The sequence below is a fragment of the Leucoraja erinacea genome, chromosome 26 (genome assembly GCF_028641065.1).
Source record: "Leucoraja erinacea ecotype New England chromosome 26, Leri_hhj_1, whole genome shotgun sequence".
Lineage (NCBI taxonomy): Eukaryota > Metazoa > Chordata > Chondrichthyes > Rajiformes > Rajidae > Leucoraja > Leucoraja erinaceus.
In genome coordinates, this window is record NC_073402.1 from 20,729,604 (window position 1) to 20,752,769 (window position 23,166).

At 38.5% G+C, this 23,166-nt stretch overlaps 2 protein-coding genes across 2 annotated transcripts in view; one reads left to right on the forward strand and one right to left on the reverse strand.

Annotated features, from left to right (window-relative positions):
* Nucleotides 1-23,166, reverse strand: part of rsrp1 (arginine/serine-rich protein 1) — a 238,176-nt gene that overhangs the window by 790 nt on the left and 214,220 nt on the right. Inside the window, exons 2-6 of the mRNA XM_055656330.1 lie at nucleotides 9,378-9,460; nucleotides 7,413-7,465; nucleotides 6,064-6,840; nucleotides 5,133-5,296; nucleotides 937-1,038 (exon numbers count right to left, since the gene is read on the reverse strand). Coding sequence (XP_055512305.1) covers nucleotides 937-1,038; nucleotides 5,133-5,296; nucleotides 6,064-6,840; nucleotides 7,413-7,465; nucleotides 9,378-9,451 — 1,170 coding nt within the window. The 5' untranslated portion in view covers nucleotides 9,452-9,460. The remainder of the gene's footprint in view (nucleotides 1-936; nucleotides 1,039-5,132; nucleotides 5,297-6,063; nucleotides 6,841-7,412; nucleotides 7,466-9,377; nucleotides 9,461-23,166) is intronic.
* mgst3b (microsomal glutathione S-transferase 3b) lies at nucleotides 12,261-22,552 on the forward strand. The gene is made up of 4 exons (XM_055656335.1): nucleotides 12,261-12,545; nucleotides 17,058-17,180; nucleotides 18,352-18,424; nucleotides 21,562-22,552. Exons 1-4 carry the CDS (start codon nucleotides 12,390-12,392, stop codon nucleotides 21,660-21,662), a joined length of 453 nt encoding a protein of 150 aa, XP_055512310.1. The 5' UTR covers nucleotides 12,261-12,389; the 3' UTR covers nucleotides 21,663-22,552.

Genomic DNA, 23,166 nt, shown 5'->3' on the forward strand with positions numbered 1-23,166 from the left:
TTGCAGTATTATTCCAAGCCCAGGGGGGGGGCGGTCATTAGATGCACAGAGTGGCGTATACATATGGGCACAGTGGACAGTGAGTGATTCAGACGAGGCACAGGGGTGCAGAGTACACAGTTCTCACCAGATCGGGGGGGGGGGGGGGGGAAACAGCCTAACTACAACTTGTATGCAGAATAAGGAAAGCCTGGTACGTTCATCTTTGTTTGTACAACTACTTCAATAAAGAACCAATTGAACTAGGAATAACAACTGGAAGATCTGTTCTTTATGGTCTGTGTAAGATCACTCCTACTTGCCTGTGTAGTAATGGCAATGGAAGACACTGGAAAAGTTAGAAATTGCCATTACAGTAGTCTTCATCAGGGACGTCAGGGTTTTGTTCTATATTGTTTGTTATTTACTGCACTTGTTTGTATGTTATCTATTGACTACTGTTTTTACAACCCTGTTGTACTGCTGCAAATAAGAATTTAATTGTTTTGCTTCAAACACTCTTGACCAGTTTACAGCCACTACAAATACACTATAGTCTAATACAAAAACATGGGCCAGAAATCAATCAATCAGATGAATTAAGGCAGATGCCGAGAAGCACATGGCACACCTGCTGCTTATTCTGCCAAAGACCCAGGTTTAATCCTAGGTGCTGTGTGGAGCTTGAACATTCTCCCAGCAACAATGCGAGTTTCTCCCAGGTGCTCCAGTTTCCTACCATATCCCAAAGATGTGCGAGATTGTTGGTTAATTGGCCTCCATAAATTGCCTCTAGGGGCCTGTTTCCATGTACTATCTTTGAATTTAATTCAAATATACTATTTGATGAGATGTTGCTATTCTTTCGGCACATTTTTGTTTGGAAAAATGCACGAGTTTCCATTTAAAATGAGTCAAGAGGAAAATATAATACTTCATTTAAAATTGTCTACTTACTTTCACACTGAAAGCTATCCAATGATTTGTTTCCATTCTTGAAGGGGCATTTTGTAACTTCTGAAGTGGTTCATCTTCTTCAACTTCATTTGTGTGTTTCTCCTTCAGAAAAAAAAAAATGGCCAGACCAATGAAAATTGTGATCTACATTCAGACAATTCTGAAAACGTGCAACACTGGCAGGACAACCATTATATCAGCTGTTTTTAAATGGATACACTTTTTTTTCTACCTGTTGTGGTAGAATCTGCAGAGAAGTTGCTAATGTTTTTTGTGGCTTGGTACCTTCACTAGTTATGCAAATGTGCACCAATATGGCCAACAATTCAGAAAACATCAACCTCATTTTAACATGTTCAGCCAAGGAACAATTGTAATTTGAAGTGCCATGGTTCCAGTGATTAATGGGTACAAATTACTTCACAAAATGTACAACAATTTACATCAATGAGAATTCCATGAATGGTTCAAAGATATTTCCAATTCAAACAAAAAATGCTTCTGAGCATGTGGCAAGAGATACTAGAAGTGTACAACTGCGTGTAGCCATGTGAATAAGGTATATTCTAGGCTATAAAACCCAGTGAACTTATCTTCAAAAAACGTTGGCCTCTTCTTCGGCAAAGATCTGATATTCAAAACCTCCTGGAACACAGTGAATAAATTATGAGGACAAGAAAATCCTAGAACAAAGTTTATGCATGGACAATACCATATCCAACAGCAGCAGTCAGCCAAACCTCAGCCTCATATGCCTCAGAGCACTTAAAGGAATTAGGTGATATTTATTAATGGGTAAAAAGCCGTATAGCTAAGTTCAGGAACTGATCAGAGTTAAGCAGATTTTAGGCATTGTCACTTGAAATGTTTAATGGTTTAACTGTGTTCCAGACCAGACTGCAAAAGATATCCTATGTCACGGAATGATAATACAAAGCATGGAATGATAGTTTTGTTTTCCCTCTGCTTAGAGTAAGAAGTGAGCTTTCTCTCGCAATATCAGATCTAGCATTCCAAGGTCAAGTGCACCATTGACATGCAAAGTGAAGCTCCCTCCATACTGCATCCAATAATACATCATACCTCAACTACATAATATCCTACTACTCACACTACCATTACGTAACAACTGAGAGGTAGTCAATCCAATGTCCATTGTGGGAGACACCTGCTCTAAACAAAGGCGAGGCTGAAACAAACATTCCAATTAAAGATTGGCTGCGAGTTCTGTTCAAACTCACCATCAAGCCAACAATTTAAGCACATACTTTAAATGCTACAGGGAAAAATAATTTCTGAAACACCATAGGTTTCTTTGACCAGTGGTTTTTAAAAGGAGGGGTTGCATCAAGTTAAAAAAAGTTGCCAAAGTTTAATTTATTCATGGCTTGGCACCCACATGAAAGAAACGGTAGCTTCCTGTTGCTGTTCTCTCAGCAAGCACGTCTTTGTGCAGTTGTACCTTGATATTTCAAAATTAAATCACTGCTTGCTAGTAGTAATAAAGTAAATGGAAATAGTTCAAAGGTTGATTCAAGCCTACATAAAATGGTTTGATTTTATCTATGTTAATAATTACCTAGTTATCAAATGATCTTCTGGTTAAACCATTTCATTAACATAGGTCACCTAAAAAAGTTTATAACTATTTAATGTGATTAAAAGCTACCTTTCCCACACACTGCCCAAATACTGCTGCAATCGCTGTAAATATCTTCTCATTAGACGAGTATTTATCAATACGTTTAAGGTAGTCTACTCGGGTTCCATTAAAGTAATTAAAAATCACAAATGGATTCTTTCCCATCCACAAAAATAATCAAAGTATGGTTGCTATGGTCGTATCAAAAATGCAAACTAAGAGGGACAACAATGGAAGGTATATTAGTAGGTATAATGCAGTTATTAAGATGTTAGAAAACAGTGTTTTACAAGGATCAATATTGAATAACACCTATTGATAAGCAATAAAAGCTAATTCAGTTTACAGTAAATCAGTATTAAAATATCTTCGAAAATAAGAAACAAAGGGGTGCTGATGCAAAGAATCTCAGAATATAGCAACATGAAATTAAATGAGGTAATCTAAGGATCAAAAATGCTAACAACATAATTTGTTCCCAGAGAAACAGAATTGAATGTATACAAGACCCCAGCTCATTCCTAATGCATAGAATTGGTCTCCATCCTAGAAAAAAGGATATTGATTCACCATTGAAGTGGAGCAAAAATGGTTTACAAAGACAATACTAGGACATATTATAGTTTCTTGAAAAAAATATGCAGATTGAAGGTTGTGTTTTTGAGTATAGAGATGCTTAGGACTTAAAATTATGGATAAATTGGATAGAGGTGCAGAAATTGTTTGTGTGGGAGATATCTAAATTAGAACAAATACTGGCAGCTAGCACTAACAAATTAGCTACAGAGGGAAAATATCATTGTTCAGTGGTTAAGGATTGAAATTTAGCACCCTAAAAAGTAGCTAAGTTATATAGCGTTAAAAGGAACATGAGAAAATGCACTAACAAGATATGAATGGAAAAAGGCTAGTGTGCAATATTATTTTTTGTTGGGCTGGATGGGCTACAGTTTCACTATATATTTGGTGTTACTAAAGCAGCCACATTTCCATCAAATATCCTGTGGACTGCCAGAACTTAGTCTAACATAAAATGGACATGGATAAATGGTTCACATGCCATCTATTTTCCCCATCAATATCTGAGGAAACTAAATATCATTCAGTGCACTGGAATTAAAATGCATCATGACAAGTCGAATTAGAAGACAATGCAGTATAATGAAGTACCAAATATAGCACTGCCTTGACTTTTGAGAGGGAAGAATTACACCATGCTTCTCCATTCTCCCCATAGTTCTAAGTAGATGGCTTGATAGAGGTCACATGCTCCCTGATCAAAAATACAAAATAGATAATGCTTCATCCCTCAAGCGCAGATGCCAAATAGTAATTATGTTTTAACAGCGGTTAAAAAAGTTACCTCCATTTAAAGAATGTTTATTTACAGTGATAGACATTGCCATAATTCATTTATATCACACCTTTTGAAAGCTTTTTTTTTATAATGTTACTATAATTGGTCAATTTGCCCCTAATCACTGCACACATGCAGATACAAAGATACCACCTCATATCTTCCAAGAAGTGCAGTCCATTTCAAGGCTTCTATAAAACAGAAATACATTAAGTAATACAAACCATATTTATAGCTTTCATATGGAATGTGTTTGAATGACATGTAGACCAAAACTATAAAGCTAACCGAATCATTACAGTACATTACAATCTCCAATATAAGGTGAGCAAATACACTTGAAAGTACTTAATTGAGAATTAAGCACTTTAAGGAATGTCCAGTTTACAACAAACTATACGTGGAAATTCCTTATTCCTCTTCTACTATGGCATATTAGGAACACCTATAGCCGCAGGTATCTTACATTTGCTCTCCATCGGAAATTAGAGTACTAAAAACTGAAACGGATCAAAGTAATTTGGATAACAAACCAATGCTATAACAGTTGAGGTAGAAAAGGTATACAACTCACAAAATTTATTCTACCCCACCGCTGGTACACCAGTCTGCAAGAGAGTCAAAATTTATTTAAATGGAAAACAGCAACTTAATAGCCAAATTCACGCAACCAGTAGCGCAAACATTGGCCCATTCTTAGTCACGTGTGTGACCAAAAATATGAAAATTTGTGGAATACATCTCTTCTAATTCTGAAAGCATTACAGGTATATTGTTTTGTACTGTATATATGATTCATGTTTTTTTTTCAAAAGTTTATCAAGTGAAATTGTTGTTATGCTGACATTTGTTTCGGGTCAGAGGTCAAATATGACTGGTCACGTGTGTGGCCTCACGGAAGCATTTTTTCATAACTCAGTTTTATCTTACAAACTGTTGTGAATTTTAAAAAGCTAGAATGTTCATATCTTTAGCAGACATGCATTATACTTCTGTAGGTAGGAAAATAGCAAGAATAAGATTTATCTCTTACAAGAAATGTTTAATGTATTGCTTTATGTGATGCCATCTGGTCACGTGTGTGACATTTTAGTTCACTTTCCAAAGAATGGCCCTATTGGTGTTCAAATATTTGGATAGAAGTAACCATCCTCTCCAATCAGACATGCAAAAAGAGCATTTCAATATATTACTCACCCTTCTGGTCACCTCTTTTGCTACTTCACTGTTATATTTTTCAAAATCAAAATTCTCATCTTTGAATGGACTGGTAAGCCTCAGGTTAGGTGGCAAACGGATGATGTCCTTTCCAAATAACTTATCAGCATTTGCCTTTGCTATTTCTAGCAACGTCTTTTTATCTAAAAGAAAACAATATTATTATGCTGCTGCTTTTCAAACTTGTATAAATTTATCTGAGCACCCAAGAGTTGATGGAGTTCTTTCAGGATGGCAGACTGAGACCAGGGGGCAACCAAATGTTAGAAATAACCATCCTCTCCAATCAGACATGCAAAAAGAACATTTCAATATATTACCCACCCTTTAGTTTTAGACTCCCATACCCTGGGGGAAAAAAACTGGCTATTAACCTCATCTGTGCCCCTCACAATTTCATGCTCTTTTCAAAGTCATCCCCCAACCTCCCATGCTCCAGGAAAAGTAAAGTCCTAGCATTTCCAGCCTCTCCTGACAACTCAAGGCACTCAGTCTTGGTAACATCTTTGTAATTCATTTTTGCACCCTTTCCAGTTCACATCCTGCACTCCTGCTCCAATTTATAATGTAAAAAAATACGCGCCACCCTCTGAAAAAATTACCCCTCAAGTCCCTTTAAAATCTTTCATTTCTCATCTTAAACCTAATCCTTTTAGTTTTAGACTCCCTTATCTTGGGGAAAAGACTGGCTATTCACCTCTTCTGAGCCCCCTCACAATTTTATAAATTTCTTTTAAGTCTTAAGACTTGCAGTTCATCCCTCAGCAGATGAAAACATGCTAGCTTTTCCATTCAATCCTGGTAGCATCTTTAACTCATTTTTGTACCCAACCCCATTTACTTCCCACATGCAAAAAAGCTCCCATTTATAATTTACCATAATCTTTATTCCAATTTAAAGACATCCTACCTTTTTGTGTTAAATGGATAGACCTGCCCCTTGATCTGCTTCGGCTTCTTGTGTGTGATGATTGGGTTTTGCTGATAACATTATGGCAAGTCCTCTGTAATCCAGATGAACATCTTGACCTTGATCCTGAGCGAGATCTTCTATATCTCAAGCTGGACCTTGATCTGGATCTGTACCTTATTGGAGACCGGCAAGACATTTGATGCCTCGATCTTCGGTAACAAGATCTTGACCAGCTTCGAGACCGGGACCTTGAATTGGCACGCCTTGATCTTCTGTACTTCTCTCGTGATATGTATTTGGTCCTTGAAACCAACGTGGTATATTTTGTACTTGACCTGTGCTTTTTTACTGAACCCAATCGGGAACTGCCTGAAGAAGACAGCGAACTGGATCTGGAACTGCCAGAAGATGATATTGAACCTAATCGAGAGCTACTGGAAGATGACAGTGAACCAGATTGAGAGCTGCTCGTAGACGACATTGAACTGGATCGAGAACTGCTGGAAGATAACACTGAACCCGATTGAGAGCTGGCAGAGGATGAAACCGAACTGGATCTAGAGCTGGGAGAAGACGATAGAGAGCTTCCTGAAGACGATATCGATCCCGACTTGGAAATCTGGGATTTTCGCAAACCAGGAGTTCGGGACTGCGATGCTTTCTTATTCTTTTGGGTCTTATCAGGAGAAGAAAGTCTCAATTCATCCACACCAACAGCAATTTTCTCAGCCTTCTTTGTACTGCATCCATCTGCTTTCTGCTTCATTTCAATGCCTATTTCAAAAATGTGTTCATGTTTCAGATCTTTGCGCAATTTAATTATTTTATAATCAATACTTATAACTTGCAGAACTCATGTAAGCCATGTTGAATCCAATAACTGAACCAAGAATGTGGAGGGATATAGCCAAATTTCAGCTGCTAGTATCTTTTCAGACTTGTAAAATCCAGTGATTAAACTAAATGCAGCTTAATATCTTTTAATCTTGAAGCACATGAACAAAGACTTATTTTGACTGTGCTGGTTCACTAAACTTTCCTACTCCTTCTCTATTCCCCTGCACAGGTTTTCTTTTCAAGTGATGGGTAGATTACATTCTCCCTCAAAAAGCAACCTCTATAAATGCTTCCACAAGTGATAATCCTGCAGAATACCTTGCATAAAACTACCTTCATTATTCTCCTAGTTCTTGTGCCAATTAATTTTAATCATTGATCTAGAGTTAATGACCATTTGTCAGTATAAATTCTTATTTTCTATTAATACAACTATGACTTTGAACACCTTCTGTATGCATCCTTAACCTTCTTTACACTCAGACGACAGCACTCAAACCCAAACTTACCAAAGCTGGATTTTTCTTTCATCAAGTCAGAGGATAAATCGGCTGAATTTGCCCTGTTAACAGAACAAATTTAAAGTAAATAAACTGTGCGCATTTAGCACAGAATTGCATGCAATTCTATTTACTGTAATTAATGTTCCCACATAAAGGATGAAGAAAATTAATAGGCCAGGCTCTAGTGACTCCTAATTCTTATCCCAAGGTTTATTATCGACTCCTTGTGGAAAATGCACCCGATTACTATCCAACTAACAACTATTCCAATACCCTCATAACAGCCCTTGAAAGATTCTGCTTCTCCTGCCAAACAAAATGAAAGTTTGCTCACTTGTCCACATTGTCTTCTGGTATCTACGTGCATTACAGCTTCAAAACTAGATTCCTTATCCTTGCATTTACAACCAGTCATGATCTTTTTTCTGAACTCATCTTACTTCAACCCATCAACTCATCAGATTTGACACTGCAATCAGAACGTAATGATCTTATAAAAACTAGACTCAGGATCTAGTGACCCTGTCCCCCTTTGCCATTGTTGTTTGCTGGGTAGATATTAGTTTGAAATGAATATCAGAGTTCCCAAAATAATGTTATTAAATTGGATCAGTGGCCAATCATCTCGCACAGTAAAAGCAAAATCTACAGTTTTGTACATATTCCAATGTCTTGCTTTAAACATTTAAGAGATTAATGTGGAACCCAAATTATATATGCTTTAAAATTAAACTTAAAAGTATAGTGATTTGTCCTAGAGATTTACAACTCAATTATTTTTTTAGAAAGAGGCTAACCAGTTAGATTGCTAACCAGTAATAACATTTATGCATTGCATTAAAATAAATTAGAAGCAATTTGTAGAACTGCACATCCTAAGGCAAAATAAATAATCTTTCAGATTTCTGTATTTAACTTTTCACGTGTACTCCAGAAGATGCTGCCAGTTTTGGTGAATCCAGGGCATTGCTCCAATTGACTTTACCACAATGTATTTCTGTCTGAACCACCCCCAACTTTTTGTCCTCCTTTTAAAAACAAAGCTCAGCTCTTGTTCAATTCACCCGCTGTACCTTTTTAAGTGTTACGTTCATTTTTAAGATTAGGTTTGTAAAGAATATTTACGTTTTCAATATTAAATGGAATCAGAAATGCAAGTGATTATTCTGCTTTTTTTTTTTAATGATATTGTAATGTTGATAAGTAACTTTACAGTCTACAAGAACTTTCACAAGGCAGTGAGCATTGTATTGCCTCGCCACTGCCATCAAATGGCGCATTTGGACCGTAAATTAACACGGTTGTCGGGTGGGGCAGTCAGAGCCGAGCCTCATTAGCGATAACACGAGCAAAATAAGATTATGATTCGTCCGCTGATCAATTGTTTGGAGATCCACACTCTACTTCCTGATTCGAGGAAATTATTAGTCGCTGGTGTAATCACCTTGAACAAAGGTTCAATACAATTCTGCGCTGTTAAATTGCCAATTCCGTTGATGGTTTTGAAAAGGAAAACATTTCAACAACATATTCCCCGAGTTTCACCCACTTTCCAACTAGTTAAACCACCGACTTTGACCCCAACCCAATCTACCTTCAAAGAAACAAACCCATTGACATTGACCCTCGAACCTATCGCCTGACAACACGCCCCAAACAAGGTCTTAGATAGGACTAGAAATTACAGAAATAAACGGGTTAGACAGTAACTGAAGGGACATTTCAACTTCAAGTGAAACGACGCCCGCCTGAAACGTTGACAAGTTCTCCATTTTTTTTGTATGGAAAACCACCCAAATCTTCAACTTGACCCCATTCCACCTGACAACCTCCTTGTCCCCTCTTCACAAATAAAACTGCGTCATACGCAACATCACCCAAACCATGAAACCCTTTTACAAGTCCATACTTTCTAACTATGCTGGAAGCCATTTCTACAAATAATACAGTCTGATTTATCCCAAAACTTACAGCTTACAGTCCCGACCCGTGTTTCTTGGCGCATCCACATGAGCGTTGCTTCGCCCGTCATCAGTCACCACCATCTTGTCAACTGCGGCGGCCGTCGCAAGCAGCTCCCTTTATAACCCACGGTCACGGAGTCCCGCCTCCATCTCACTCCGATTGGCTCCTTCCCGCAAGTCTTTCTTCCTATTGGCTGTCGTTTCAACCCACCGAGCGTCGAGCCCTTTCTCATTGGTCAGCCCAGCCTTCAATCAGAGCTTTGGTCGCAGCCAATTCGAAGCCCCAGTGGACAGAGCTGCTGTTAATCAATTGAAAGGCAAGAGGGGTAATGCAGGCAAGGATGCAGCAGCAGTTAAAATACTGTTCAAGAGAGTTTTTTATTGTCATATGTCCCAGATAAAACAAAGACATTCTTATTTGCAGCAGCATAACATATAACAACGATGGCGGGTTGTGCAGTCTCAGTTCTGGTGAGTTCTGAGAAGAGGGCTGCTCAAAAACCTGTGCATGAATGAGTTTGAGGTGGAGAAGCTGTTGCACTGTAACAACCTCACCCTCTCGGCCGCAGAAGTCAGAGTCCAGTGATATGAAAAATCATCACGCTGGAGACTTCTTGGCTGCAGTGGATGGTCATGTCGTCTTTAGTGCTCGGACTAGCCCTTCGTATTCCGCAGAGCGTTGCAGCATCGCCTTTCCAGCCGTTGGTTCATAAAGATCTCTTCCACATGGTCCCCAAAGCAGACTTTCCATGAAGAATGAGCATGTCCAACAGGTTGAACTGGACTACATGGTACAAATTGCAAGGCCTTGACCTGACAGTATAAATATATACATATATATATATAATCAGTCTGAAGAAGGGTCTCGACTGAAAACCCATTCCTTCTCTCCAGAGATGCTGCCTGTCCGCTGAGTTATTCCAGTATTATATGTCTATCTTCGATTTAAACCAGCATCTGCAGTTCTTTCCCACACATACATGTATGAATAATGAATAAATAAAAATGAATTAATAAAAATGTTATTGCCCAAGTATGAATACATACAAGGAATTTGCCTTGGTGCTTTGCTCGCAAAAGGATAAAAACACGACATACAGCAGACAATTAAAAATAAAACATTATAATAAAAAAATGTGAAAATAAAGTACCAGAGAAAAAAAAGGCTACAGACTTTTGGCACATGTTTATAAGGATATACACACACATGTACATAAACACACACACTGAACTTGTTTTCTCATTTATTATATTATTTACTGTTTACATATTCTGTTTAGCTGTTCAAGTAAGAATGTATTTGTTCTATCTAAACAGAATATATATATACACTTATGGGTGTGTATATCTATAAAAACAAAAACAATTATAGTGTGAAACAATAATCAGGACAAACGGATTATGCTGAAGCCGTCAGGCAGCACTTGTGGGCTAGAGAACATAAGTAATGTTTTGGATGAGGATCCTTCAGACCAAAACACCAGAGGTGGCACCAGTTTCTCTGTAGCCCTTTGCTTTGCTTTTGGTCAAGTGATATTTTTCAGAGGGAACACAGTGAAATTAATTTTTATTTCCTTGCTTTGAGAATTTCTGAAATCTTTATTTAGGATTGTTTCCTTATTTATCTTTTGCTCACTTGTTTATCAAAATACAAGAACGTCAGACAACCAACATGGAACTACCATCTCACATTAACTTCAGCAATTGGATTGATCCTTCAGTCCATTCAATCTTGCAAATTCCCCCTCAAGGGCCTGGGGTTGGTATCTAAATTAGAAAAACTGTCCCACAAACTAGTCCATCAGCTGCCCAATAGTTCAACTCAAATAATCATATCATATAAACAACACGTCGGTTCTATCACACAAGAGGTGGTGCAATCGTATAGATACAGGGTAACATGATCAAATAAACCTTATCATTGACTATCTATCTATACGTGGAAGTTCACAACCCATTGTCAGAGTAAAATGCAACTTGTAAGCCCCTGACATGAGCATACACCGACCTATACGCATAGTCTGTGTGTACATGCACAATAAATTCTTACAATAAAAAGGTTTACTAAAATCGTACATAAATAATACTTACTATTCTCTACCAGATGAGGAATTAGCATTCTTCTATATCGAACAACATCTGGAAGCAGAGAAAAGCAATATCTCTCAGGCCAAATCTTCGGTTGACTATGCTATAATACCCGCTTCCTTGCCTCTAGCCCCTTTCCTATTCGAGATGCAGAAACATCAAATGCTTTTTTGCTAACTCAAAAGAGAGGGAAGATAACCGGTGCAAAAGAAGTGGTGAAACAAGAATGATTCGAGGGAACTAGGGAATGTGAAAGACTAATTTACCATTAGATAATAGATCATTATTCTGTTGTATCTCCAATGTAGTTATTTAGAATTGTTGCATCATTGGAATAGTTCTTCAGCCTGATAATTTGGATTGTTAGAAAACTCAACGTATTACTAGAGCCATGTAATAAACAATTTCAGCCATTCAAATAAAAGTAAAAGTAGTTTTCACCCAAACAAAATGTTAAACAAAAATTCAAAGTACGTTTTTAAATTAACCGATAGACAGAAAGAAAAGCAATAGTTTTCAAATAACAAATTTCACTCGGAGAGAACCAACAATCATTCACAGAAAACGAGCGAATGGAACAGCAATTTTCCCCCACGTGGATGGAAATGAAGCAATTATCAGCAAAGATCCTCTAGGATGTTTGATTATCAGGAGTAACAGGAGAAAGAGAGTGGGGGGTCCCAATTTTCATCAATACCCCCCGCCGAGAGGGAAATACGACATTTTATGTGTAGGAAGGGATGTGTAACAACAGGTAGAGAGGAGGGATGATCCAGACGGTGCGCAAGTAGGTGGGGCGCTGGGAAGTCGCTCCGCTGCAGAGGGAGGGGGCGCTGCTTCGAGGAGGAAGCCTAGGCCTGTGCCAGAGTCTGTGTCCAGCGCCGGCCTCAGCTTCCAGGCCACCCCCGCCCCACGCCTGCCCGCCGCCCCTATGCAGTACGTGTCGCAGCAGAGTGCCATCTCCCAGCCCACTCAGGCCGTCCCCCCTCAGTTCGGCTACGTGATCCTAGTGTTCATTTACAGCTGGGTCATGCTAGCTTACCTGGGGGTCAAAGTGGGCATAGCTAGGAAGAAATACAACGTCAAGGTAAGGAAGAAATAAATACCTTCCCGGAACAGTGAGTGCTGATTGAATGGGGTGACATTATTGATTCCCAAGGGCAGATTTTTTTTGCAACTTCTTTATCAAAGGTTCAAAGGTTATTTTATTGGTCACATACACCTAGGTGCAGTGAAATGCTTCTTGCCAAATGCTAAGGGTTTTCAGCCAACTCTTTAAACCAGCATCTGCAGTTCCATTTTATTACATTGTTTTTGTTGTCTTTTGGTACTGTTGTTCTCCATCCACTGTTATTCCACCAGGTTAAAATGTAAAGATCCTGTGTATTTTTCCCCCTAGATCTTAATTTCTAAAATGAGGGGGAGGCTTCCAAGTGGGACAGGGCCCCAAACTCCAATTCCTCTAAGAAGGGTATTTTTCACAAAGCTAAAAGTTCATAATTATGAACATTGTGGCTGAAATCTATGTCAAAATCTTTTGAGGAAAAAAAAGTGGTGTTTAAATCTATTTAGCTAAAATGAACACCGAGTAAAATGTTAGTAAGTCCAAAATCTGTGTATTCAAATTCATTTCAGACCCATTTTGTGGACTTTGGTTTTGCTTTACTCTGCTCCTGCTATTTTGTGGCCTAATTACATTTATATTTTCAAAAATTGTTTGTGAATATTTCAACTTATTATTTGATTCAACATATTTGTTTTATGCATTTATTCCGCCAGTTACATTACAGTTATCCTGAGTTTTGAATACTCAACAGCAATATTGGGTTGTGTACGAAATTCATGTTGAAAATGTAACCAATGAAGGCAATTCTGTCATGTTTACTTTAAGCAATCCATACATGCAAACTATTCTACAGTTTCCTTGCTTCTCTCTACTTCACTCTAAAATTAAACTAATTTTGTTACTTTCTTTGCTCTGCTGTCATTTTAAACATACTACTTGTCGGTTCTGCTAAATTTTTTTTTCCTGTTATTTTTGTTTAGCTTTCAATGAGATAAATGTTATTGTCATTAGTTTGCAAAATCTGGTCATTTTGGTTATTATTAATAATCTTCAAGCAAATATAAATGCTCCTGATACCCATAATAAATTGCATCTTGATTGAGAATTACAAAAATAATACTCGTCTCACAGCTCCAGCATAAAATAAATAGAAAATGTTGGAACTACTTAGCACATCAGGCTGCAGCTGTGGGAGGAGAAACAGACCCTTCATTAAACTTTATCTCTCACCACATTTGCTAGGTATTGATGAGCTGAGTGTTTCTGAATTTCTTTTGTTTTAGATTTTGAGCATCTGTAGTATTTTTCCACTGTACCAGCTAATCTTTATTTAAGGTCTTTAATAATACACATAATGAAACACTTTATTGTCATTTCAAACACATACAACAAAATTTCAGGGCTCTGCCCGAGCGGAGCTCCAACGTATCAAATAAATAATAACGACAATGGAAACAACAAAAACGGCATCCAAATGTGCAATATTTCACAGTATATTGTTGTAGCAGTACAAAATATTGGCTATGGGAGGGGTGTGTGTGTTCAGTTCAGAGTGGTGATGGCCTTGTGGTAGAAACTGTTTGTTAATCTTGTGCTGTGTGATTTGATGGACCTGTAACGCTTTCCTGAGGGCAGAAGGGCAAACGGGTGATGTGTGGGAAGAGATGAGTCCTCTAGTATGCGTGATGCCTTCTGCAGACAACAAGAGCTATAGATCTCTTCCAGGGTAGGCAGATGTGTGTTGGTGATCTTCTGGGCTATATTGATGACTCTCTGCAGAGCCGCCTGGTCAGCCACAGAACTGTTGCCATATCACGGTAGACAAAAGTGCTGGAGACACTCAGCGGGTGCAGCAGCATCTATGGAGCGAAGGAAATAGGCAATGTTTCATGCCGAAACCCTTCTTCAGACTGATGGAGGGTGGGGCGGGGGGCAGGGAGAAGAAAGGAAAAAGGAAGAGCAGGAGCGAAATCATGTTGCCATACCACACCAGGATCTGTTAATCTGTCAATTGGACCTGTTAATTTGTCAATTGACCTGTTATTCTGTTAATTGGACAGAATAACCAAAGTTTATTTCTTTTTAAGGCATTTGCGCATTATTGGTCTTCAGGAAACAAATAAAAGCAACATTATTTCCCTAATATTGCTGCCATTATGTTTCATAGTTTACACTTAAGGCTGTAGTATTGCCAGCTAGTTTTGATATTGGATGCTGCACAAACTTTAGTTTAGTTTATTTATTGTCACGTGTACAAAAAATACAGTGAAAAGCTCTATCTTCATAGGAATTTTATTTTGTATGCTTGTGGGAAAGAATGTTACAATCATCGGGGTAGAATTTAAGCCATTGACTTGAAGAAAGCCACCTCCTCTTCCCTAACAATAATTTCAATGTGCCCTCAGCCGACCCTGAGGACCTAAATCTGATGAGACATGACTGAACATGTATGATTCTAAAGAACAAAAATATGCATGAATTAGCAACAGGAGTAAACCATTTCCCCTTCTAGCTTTCTCTGCCATTCATCAAGATCATGGCTGATGTTCTACCTCAACATTATCCTCGTGTCCCTTGATGCAAACTCCATCATCAAGTTTGCCGACGATACCACTGTTGTTGGACGAATCACAGATGGGGATGAGTCAGAGTATAGAAGGGAGATCAAACGACTGACCAAATAGAGCCAGCACAACAACCTGGCTCTCACCATCAGTAAGACCAAGGAACTGATTGTAGACTTTGGTAGGGAAAGGAGGAGGACCCACAATCCTGTTCACATCAATGGGACGATGGTGGAGAGGGTCAATAACTTCAAATTCCCGGGCATGCATATTTCCGAAGATCATTCCTGGACCCGGCACACCGATGCAATTATAAAGAAGGCATATCAGCGACTCTACTTCCTGAGAAGAATACGCAGATTCGGCATGTCGAAGAGGATTCTCTTAATCTTCTGCAGGTGCACGGTAGAGTGCATTCTGACTGGTTGCATCATGGCCTTGTTCGGCAACTTGAACGTCCAGGAGCGAAAAAGACTACAAAAAGTTGTGACCATTGCCCAGTCCATCACCAGCTTTGACCTCCCCACCTTCGAAGGAATCTATCGTAGTGGCTGCTTCAAGAAGGCAGCCAAAATTATCAAGGACCCACACCATCCTGGCCAAGTCAAATTTATTTGTCACATACACATACGAGATGTGCAGTGAAATGAAAGTGGCAATGCTCGCGGACTTTTGTGCAAAAGACAAACAACCAAACAAACTATAAACACAATCATAACACACATATTCTTTTACATAATAAATAATGGAAGGAAAAACGTTCAGTAGAGTTAGTCCCTGGTGAGATATGCATTTACAGTCCGAATGGCCTCTGGGAAGAAACTCCTTCTCAACCTCTCCGTTCTCACCGCATGGCAACGGAGGCATTTGCCTGACCTTAGCAGCTGGAACAGTCCGTTGCAGGGGTGGAAGGGGTCTCTCATGATATTGTTGGCTCTGGAGTTGCACCTCCTGATGTATAGTTCCTGCAGGGTGGCAAGTGAAGTTCCCATTGTGCGTTCGGCCGAACGCACTACTCTTTGCAGAGCCTTCTTGTCCTTGGCAGAGCAATGGCCACACACTCATCTCACCATTGCCATCAGGAAGAAGGTACAGGAGCCTGAAAACTGTAACATCCAGGTTCAGGAACAGCTTCTTCCCTGCAGCCATCAGGCTATTAAACACAACAACGATCTCTGAACTGCAAAAGATTATATTATTGCACTATATTTGTTATTTATTTAACTTTTTCTTTTTTTTCTCTTTCCCCGTTATGTACTTTGTTTACATATTCACATATTCTGTTGTGCTGCAGCAAGCAAGAATTTAATTGTCCCATCTGGGACACATGACAATAAAACACTCTTGACTTGACGTCTTGATCCACGTCATGGCCAGAAATATACTGATCCCTGTTTTGAATTAACTCAAAAAATGAACTACTTCATTCATCCAAGGTAGACGATTGCAAAGGTTTACTGCTGTAAATGAAGAAATCTCTCCTCGCCTCAATCCCAAACTGTACCACTGATCCCCTATTGCTCGGTGAGGGGAAACATCCTCTTTGCTTCGCACCTGTTAAAACCCTCTCGACCTGAAACATCACCCATTCCTTCTCTCCAGAGATACTGCTTGTCCCACTGAATTACTCTAGCTTTTTATGTCTATCTTCGGTTTAAACCAGCATTTGCAGTTCCTTACACAAAATCGTTAACAGTTTTTTTTTTATTTCAAATGACGTATCTAATGATTTATTGATTAATTCATTGTTGCCATTACATCACCAAACCCAACACTCTACTTTTTTCTGTTATTCTGCAATGTAATCCGACATTATTTAAAGGCTTGAATCTGTTAATTTGAAATTGAATTTTTGTGGATTCATTTTCTATTGGCTGATGTTGAAAATGTGATTTTTAAAGCTGAGACATGCACAAAAGGAACAGATCTGTTGTTTGTTTTGTGATAATATTTTTTATTTTGTTTCCAGTACCCAGACATGTACAGTGATAAAGAACCACTTTTCAACTGTATCCAACGGGCACATCAAAACACATTGGAGATATACCCTCAATGGCTGATCTTCCAACTGATAGCTGGAATTGTCTACCCGGTAAGGAATGTTGCTCAGGAAAATATTCTGCCTTAAATAATCTGTCCTGTTGCATCCTGTTCCCCAGTCAATCACGTGATTGGTTCCACAGTCATGAAAGTAGGTTAATTCCTTCAGGTTTTTATCTAAAAGTCTGCAAAATTTAAATGTTTTTCATATGCAGCCTTGTTTCGAAAACAGGAAATGACATTTTAAAAATGCATACCCATACAAGTGTTTGTTACAATCCAGTAAAGGTGGGGAGGGGTGCCTGAAAGTCAAGAATTAAGTATGTTTTCACATAACCAATGATGCTAAATGTTTTCTGCTGTACTTACCAATGAGATGACAATTGGTATTACTCAGCAGGAAAGAGAAAATGTATGCAATGCATAGTTGTAAGAGACATCTATGTGCTCCCTCAGTGTTACTAATGTCGAACCAAGCACTTCCTCAGTATTGTTCCCATATTAATCCTGGTGCTTTTCCAGTGCTGCCTCCATGTCATCCCATTTGCTCCCTCAGTGTTGCACCTATTTGTTCCAGGTACTGCCACGGCACTGTCCCGATATTAGCCAGGGACCTTCCTTGGCAATGTTTCAGTTTTGCACCAGGTGCTCCCTCTGAAGTGCCGGTTACTGGAAAGTGCCATCTGGTGAAGTGCTGGTCAACTGAGCTCTTGCTGTTATTAGAATTAGAGTGGATTGTGGTAGAGAGTTCTTATTATCCGGTTGACATTTCAGCTTGCATTTTAGTGCATTGTTATACCTAACTGTCCATCTTTGATCCATAGAGGGGATATTCCTGCATTTGTAAGTATTTTCCTTTGTAAAGAGTAAATTTTTTTATTTTTTTTAAATCTTGACATAAGTGGTCATGTTTAATTGTAACTGCCCCTTCCTATAGTGCAGATGGCACGCCAGCTTTTATGTTAACTATTCTTTGGATAAAGAAGTTTCTCTTGAAATTTCCTATTCTGACTGATATTTATGGAAAAAATAGATTTTAAAGAAATTCTACTATATGTGACCATTTTAATTACTTGGAAAATTTCAAAGTGTTTTACATTTTAAAGCACAGTAATTTTTCCTAAAATCAGCCACTGTCAATACAAGAATAGTTGGGAACGGCTGTCTTTTTTACATTTTCCACAATGAACATGGGATAATCTAGTTTGTTTAACATTTCACAGGTCACTGCTTCTTTGTTTGGTATAATTTGGGTAACCAGTCGATTTTCTTACGCATGGGGATATTACACAGGAGGTAGGTATTCAGTTAAGTTTTATACAAATATCTTGCCAGAAAAAGTGTTTATGTTCAATAAAGTTAAAAGTACATTACCTTAATGCCACCAGAAAGGAACGACACGTTTTTGCATCACAGGACTTACTTATCAAAGTTATATTGTTAGAGTATTATTCAAATTCATCAGAGTTTCCACAAGCAGCAATGCACAACTTTGGCTAATAGCAGATTTAGATAATAGCAGAGGATTTTTATTACCTATCAAAACCAATGGAACATGTTAACCAAATCTCTATGTAATATCTTGTACAAAGGATAGCACCTCCAGTTTAAAAAAAAAAATTTAAAAAAAATAGAAACCAAGATCTTGAAGGGGTGTTGGAATCTTGTATCAAAGACAGACATTATCAACTAGACAAAAACTGACATTAATATATAAAACATCACAAAAAATAACAAGGGTTTTCTATCCAAAGTAATTATATTCCTGAAATAAAACTAATTGCCGGTGTATTTAGGTGTCAGTTATAACAATAATGAATTTGTTCGAACTTAAATATCATAAGAGGCTCAAGTCAAGATTCAGAGGCACTAACACAAGAAAACTACATTTAATATGGGCTTTATGATTTATAAAACTAATTATATTTATCTCTGTAATATTACTCATCTCTACAGACCTCAAATCACAACTTCTGGAACACTCTTAATTAATTAATGTTTTATTATTTTTAATGTTTAGTGTTTTCTGAATCGTTCGTAACTGTCACTGTCATGTTGTTAGAGCACCAAGGCAAATTCCTTGTATGTGAATACTTGGCCAATAAACTTGCTAACTTACTAACTCTTCTAAGCTTTTTTTTTTTAAAAAGGGTATTTGACATGCTTGCCTTCATCAGTCAGAGTATTGAGAATAGGAGTTGTAATGCTAGATTTGGTAAGGCCAGATTTGGAGTATTGTGTACCAGGACTGGAATGTATGAGTTATAAAGAATGTAGGAAAGAACTGCAGATGCTGGTTTAAACTGAAGATAGACACAAAAAGCTAGAGTAACTCAGTGGGACAGGCTGTATCTCAGGAGAGAAGGAATGGGTGACATTTCGGGTCGAGACACTTCAGACTGGTGAAGAAGGGTCTCGACCTGAAACGTCAACCATTCCTTCTCTACAGAGATGCTGCTTGTCCCGCTGAGTAACTCCAGCTTTTTGGAATTTCTTTTAGTTGTAAAGAGAGGTTTGGAAAGGCCAGGACATTTTCCCAGGTGCATAGGAGGTGGAGGGGTATATAAAATCATGAAGGGCATAGATAAGGTGAATATTCACTCTTTTGCCCAAGATCGGGGGACCAAATTTAAAAGGCATAGATTTAAGGTGAGAGGTGAAAGATTTGAATGGGACCTCTCTCCTGCCGCTCGCTGGCCTCACTCATGTCAGCCGCTTCCCGCAAATCCTTAAATTCCGACAGCGCAATTGAGGTTACTCAGCTGTGGGAATTTAAGGATTTGCGGGAAGCAGCTGACATGAGCGAAGTTGGCGAGAGGCAGTTGAGAGTTGTTCAGACGAAGAGCACTGCCAGGTGAGCGGGCCGGCAGAAGGCGCTGAAGTGGCGGCCAGTTCTGCTGTCGGGTCCCGGAAGCCGCTCGCAGCTACCCGAGCTGCTTCTGTCCCCGGCTACAATGCAGCAGTGAGTGAGTTACTGGCATTATCCCCGACCCCCTCCTTCTCAACACTCCCCTCAATTGGTTCCTTGAACAAGTGTTGTCATTCAATAAGATGACAACTGATTCAACTTTTCCCTGTGCTCGTTTTTCCCACCATCTCTCCACCTGCCATCACCCACCCCCCCCCCCCCCCCCCCCCATTCAGTAATTCAGAATAATGGGGACTTGGAAGCCTTGGGCAAATTGAATTGTTACTGTCTTTATTTTTATTTATCTGTAGGGCGAGAACAATCTGCGCATGCGCGGTTTCAGTTTTTTTTAAAAAGCCGACTGCCTACCCTGAGTAATCACTCATGGCACGTGCCTGAAGTGAATCGTATGTATGTGGCGTGTCCTCAACACTTAACTAACAAATTGCTGATTCTACTTGTCCAAAGTCAATATATTATGAAATGTTGTGCACAGAACCTGGGTCTAACCAAAGGTAGTTAATTACAACAGTGATACAATCCTGCGTTCTTCACTCTCCACCATCACTACTAACATAAGGCAACAAGATGTTAATTCCACCATGTATTTTCAAGATTGATTTCAGATTTGATGCATTTGTATTCATTGTTTGCTTGTCTCATTTTTGTTTGTGGGGTGTTCCCCCGTCTTTACATTTAGATAATCCCATCTTCATATCATGAAGTGAATAATTTGATATCAGACTCGGGTCACTTCAGTTTTTTATCTCCAGGAAATGTACCTTTCTGATTATTTCCCTTTTCCAGAATCCAAATGTCTTTTTTTTTGTGTCTTCTCTTCTAAAACTGTTTATAATTACACTGCTTGTGTATTTTCAGCATTTTTACTTTTGTAGTTATTTCATTTAGTTCAGAGATACAGCACGGAAACAGGCCCTTTGGCCACCGAGTCCATACTGACAAGCAATCCCTGCACACTAACGCTATCCTACTCGCACTAGGGACAATTTACAATTATACCAAGCCAATTAACATACAAACCTGTAGTGTGTGTGGGAGGAAACTGTAGAAAACCCACCCAAGGGGAGAACGTACAAACTCCATACAGACGAGCACTCTTGGTCAGGATCTAGCCCAGGTCTCTGCCGGTGTGCCACCTTGCCACCATATTTGATTAACCTAGTTATCATTGGTTCTCTTCTAGTCTTATTTACTTAATAGTTATCATTATCGTTCTAGCTTGCTTTGCTGTGTTTCCTAAACATGTGTCAGACTTTTCTGTCATCTGATAAATTCCCCATGCATTGGTCAATATGTTGCTTCCAAACTGTAATCTAGGGAATTTGCTCATGCACAGGTTACAAACACTGTCTATATAAATATATAAATAAATAAACAATATTTAAATAAATCGGATACTTTATAATAACTGAAATTTATGTTTTAAAAATATTAGCAGTATCAAATAAAATTATATTGAGTGTGTTAAATGATTGTTCACCTGTGTTATTTGCTTTATCTTCAGTGCCAGAGAAAAGAAAGATTGGGTCCTATGGATACATTGGATTTCTGGGAGTCATAGCCCTGTCTTTAATCGTTGCTTTTAAAACCATTTTCTCACCGTGATAAGCTTTCTACCACTGAAAGTTGGGGAAAATAAAAATACCGGTTATCCAGTGGTATTTATCAGCTGTTATACATGGCCAGCCATTTTGAAATGAATGTCATCTTAGAAATCCTGCTACTTGTTTATCGATGCTCATTTAAATATTACCAACCTGTGATCTTCTCCGATTTGTTAAGTGTTCCAGTTTGACTAGTTTTGTGGCATAAATCTATTTTTTCTATATTTAATAAAATGGTATCCTGGACTACAATGTTAATTTACAAATTTTATTTTTTATAATTAGGCAAATGACTGGCTTCTGCCTGAACTTGAATTGCTTTCTATTCTAGCTTGTGTATGTAATTGTTAGTTTAAAGTGAATATGTATTATTGAACTAGGTTTAACATTTTATTTTTCAGGATGCTTAGTAACTCAACTTACTTAAATTTTGATCCAAGGCCCTCTGTTTTGTATTACGGTTTAAACTTAAAATCAACCTAATCACACAGAGAATGGTGTATGTGTGCAGAACATGTGAAAGAAAACTAAGTGATATCAAAGCCAATAGAAACTTTAAAAGCTTGTTAAACAAGGCTGTAATTCTTTATCAATGGATGTTCTGACATTGAGAACTGAATGTTCACTGATTTGTACATTACCTGTTGGTTTTATTTTAAAGAAACATATTTTCTGCACCATTTAGTTATCCATTTTAATCTTTATTCAGCATACCAAATAATGAAATGGCTTGAACTATAATTTTGTCTTAAATGTTATGTATTTTGTTGTAACCATTCATCAGGATCCAACTATAGTTGATGATTTCCTCAAATGCTTTTCTTTATGTACAAATCTTTATGGCTCTGTTTCACGCTTAATTTCTAAATAAAAAGATCAATTTTAAATATAGTTTATTTTTGTTGAAAGTGTTTTTGGTACAAAATAGCAAGAAAGTTGATTGTAAAATATTTAAATGGACAGAAACAATCCATCCAATTTGCATTGCAGAAGCAACAAACGGTATACACATCGGAGTGGAATGAGACATCAGATAAAACCCCGACAGTCCTTTCAGGTTAGGCAGAGGTTCACTTGCACCTCATCCAACCTCATCTACTGTATCCGTTGTTCAAGATGTGGACTATTATACATCGGCGAGACCAAACGCAGACTCGGCAATCCTTTCGCGGAACACCTTCACTTGGCCTGCGTGAACCAACCTGATCTCCTGGTTGCTGGACACTTTAATTCTCCTTCTCATTCCTACACAGACCTTTCTGTCCTCAGTCTCCTCCATTGTCAGAGTGAGGCTAAACGCAAATTGGAGGAACAGCATCTCATATTTCGCTGGGCAACTTACAGCCAAATATTGAAACCTCTCACTTCAGGTAGCCCCGGCATTCCCCCCCTCTCTTTCTACTACCCCCCCCCCCCCCCCCCCCCCCCCCTAGTCTCACTAGCTTCTCATTGTCACCCTAGAGTATACAATGGCCTGTTTCCTTTATCTTTCTTAATTTTTTGCA

Bases quoted from the DNA above. Each gene is read 5' to 3' on its own strand.
- mgst3b (XM_055656335.1), top strand. From the start codon at position 12,390: ATGCAGTACGTGTCGCAGCAGAGTGCCATCTCCCAGCCCACTCAGGCC. The intron at 17,181-18,351 runs GTAAGGAATGTT...AACATTTCACAG, and splicing joins TAGCTGGAATTGTCTACCCG to GTCACTGCTTCTTTGTTTGG. The intron at 18,425-21,561 runs GTAGGTATTCAG...CTTTATCTTCAG, and splicing joins ATGGGGATATTACACAGGAG to TGCCAGAGAAAAGAAAGATT.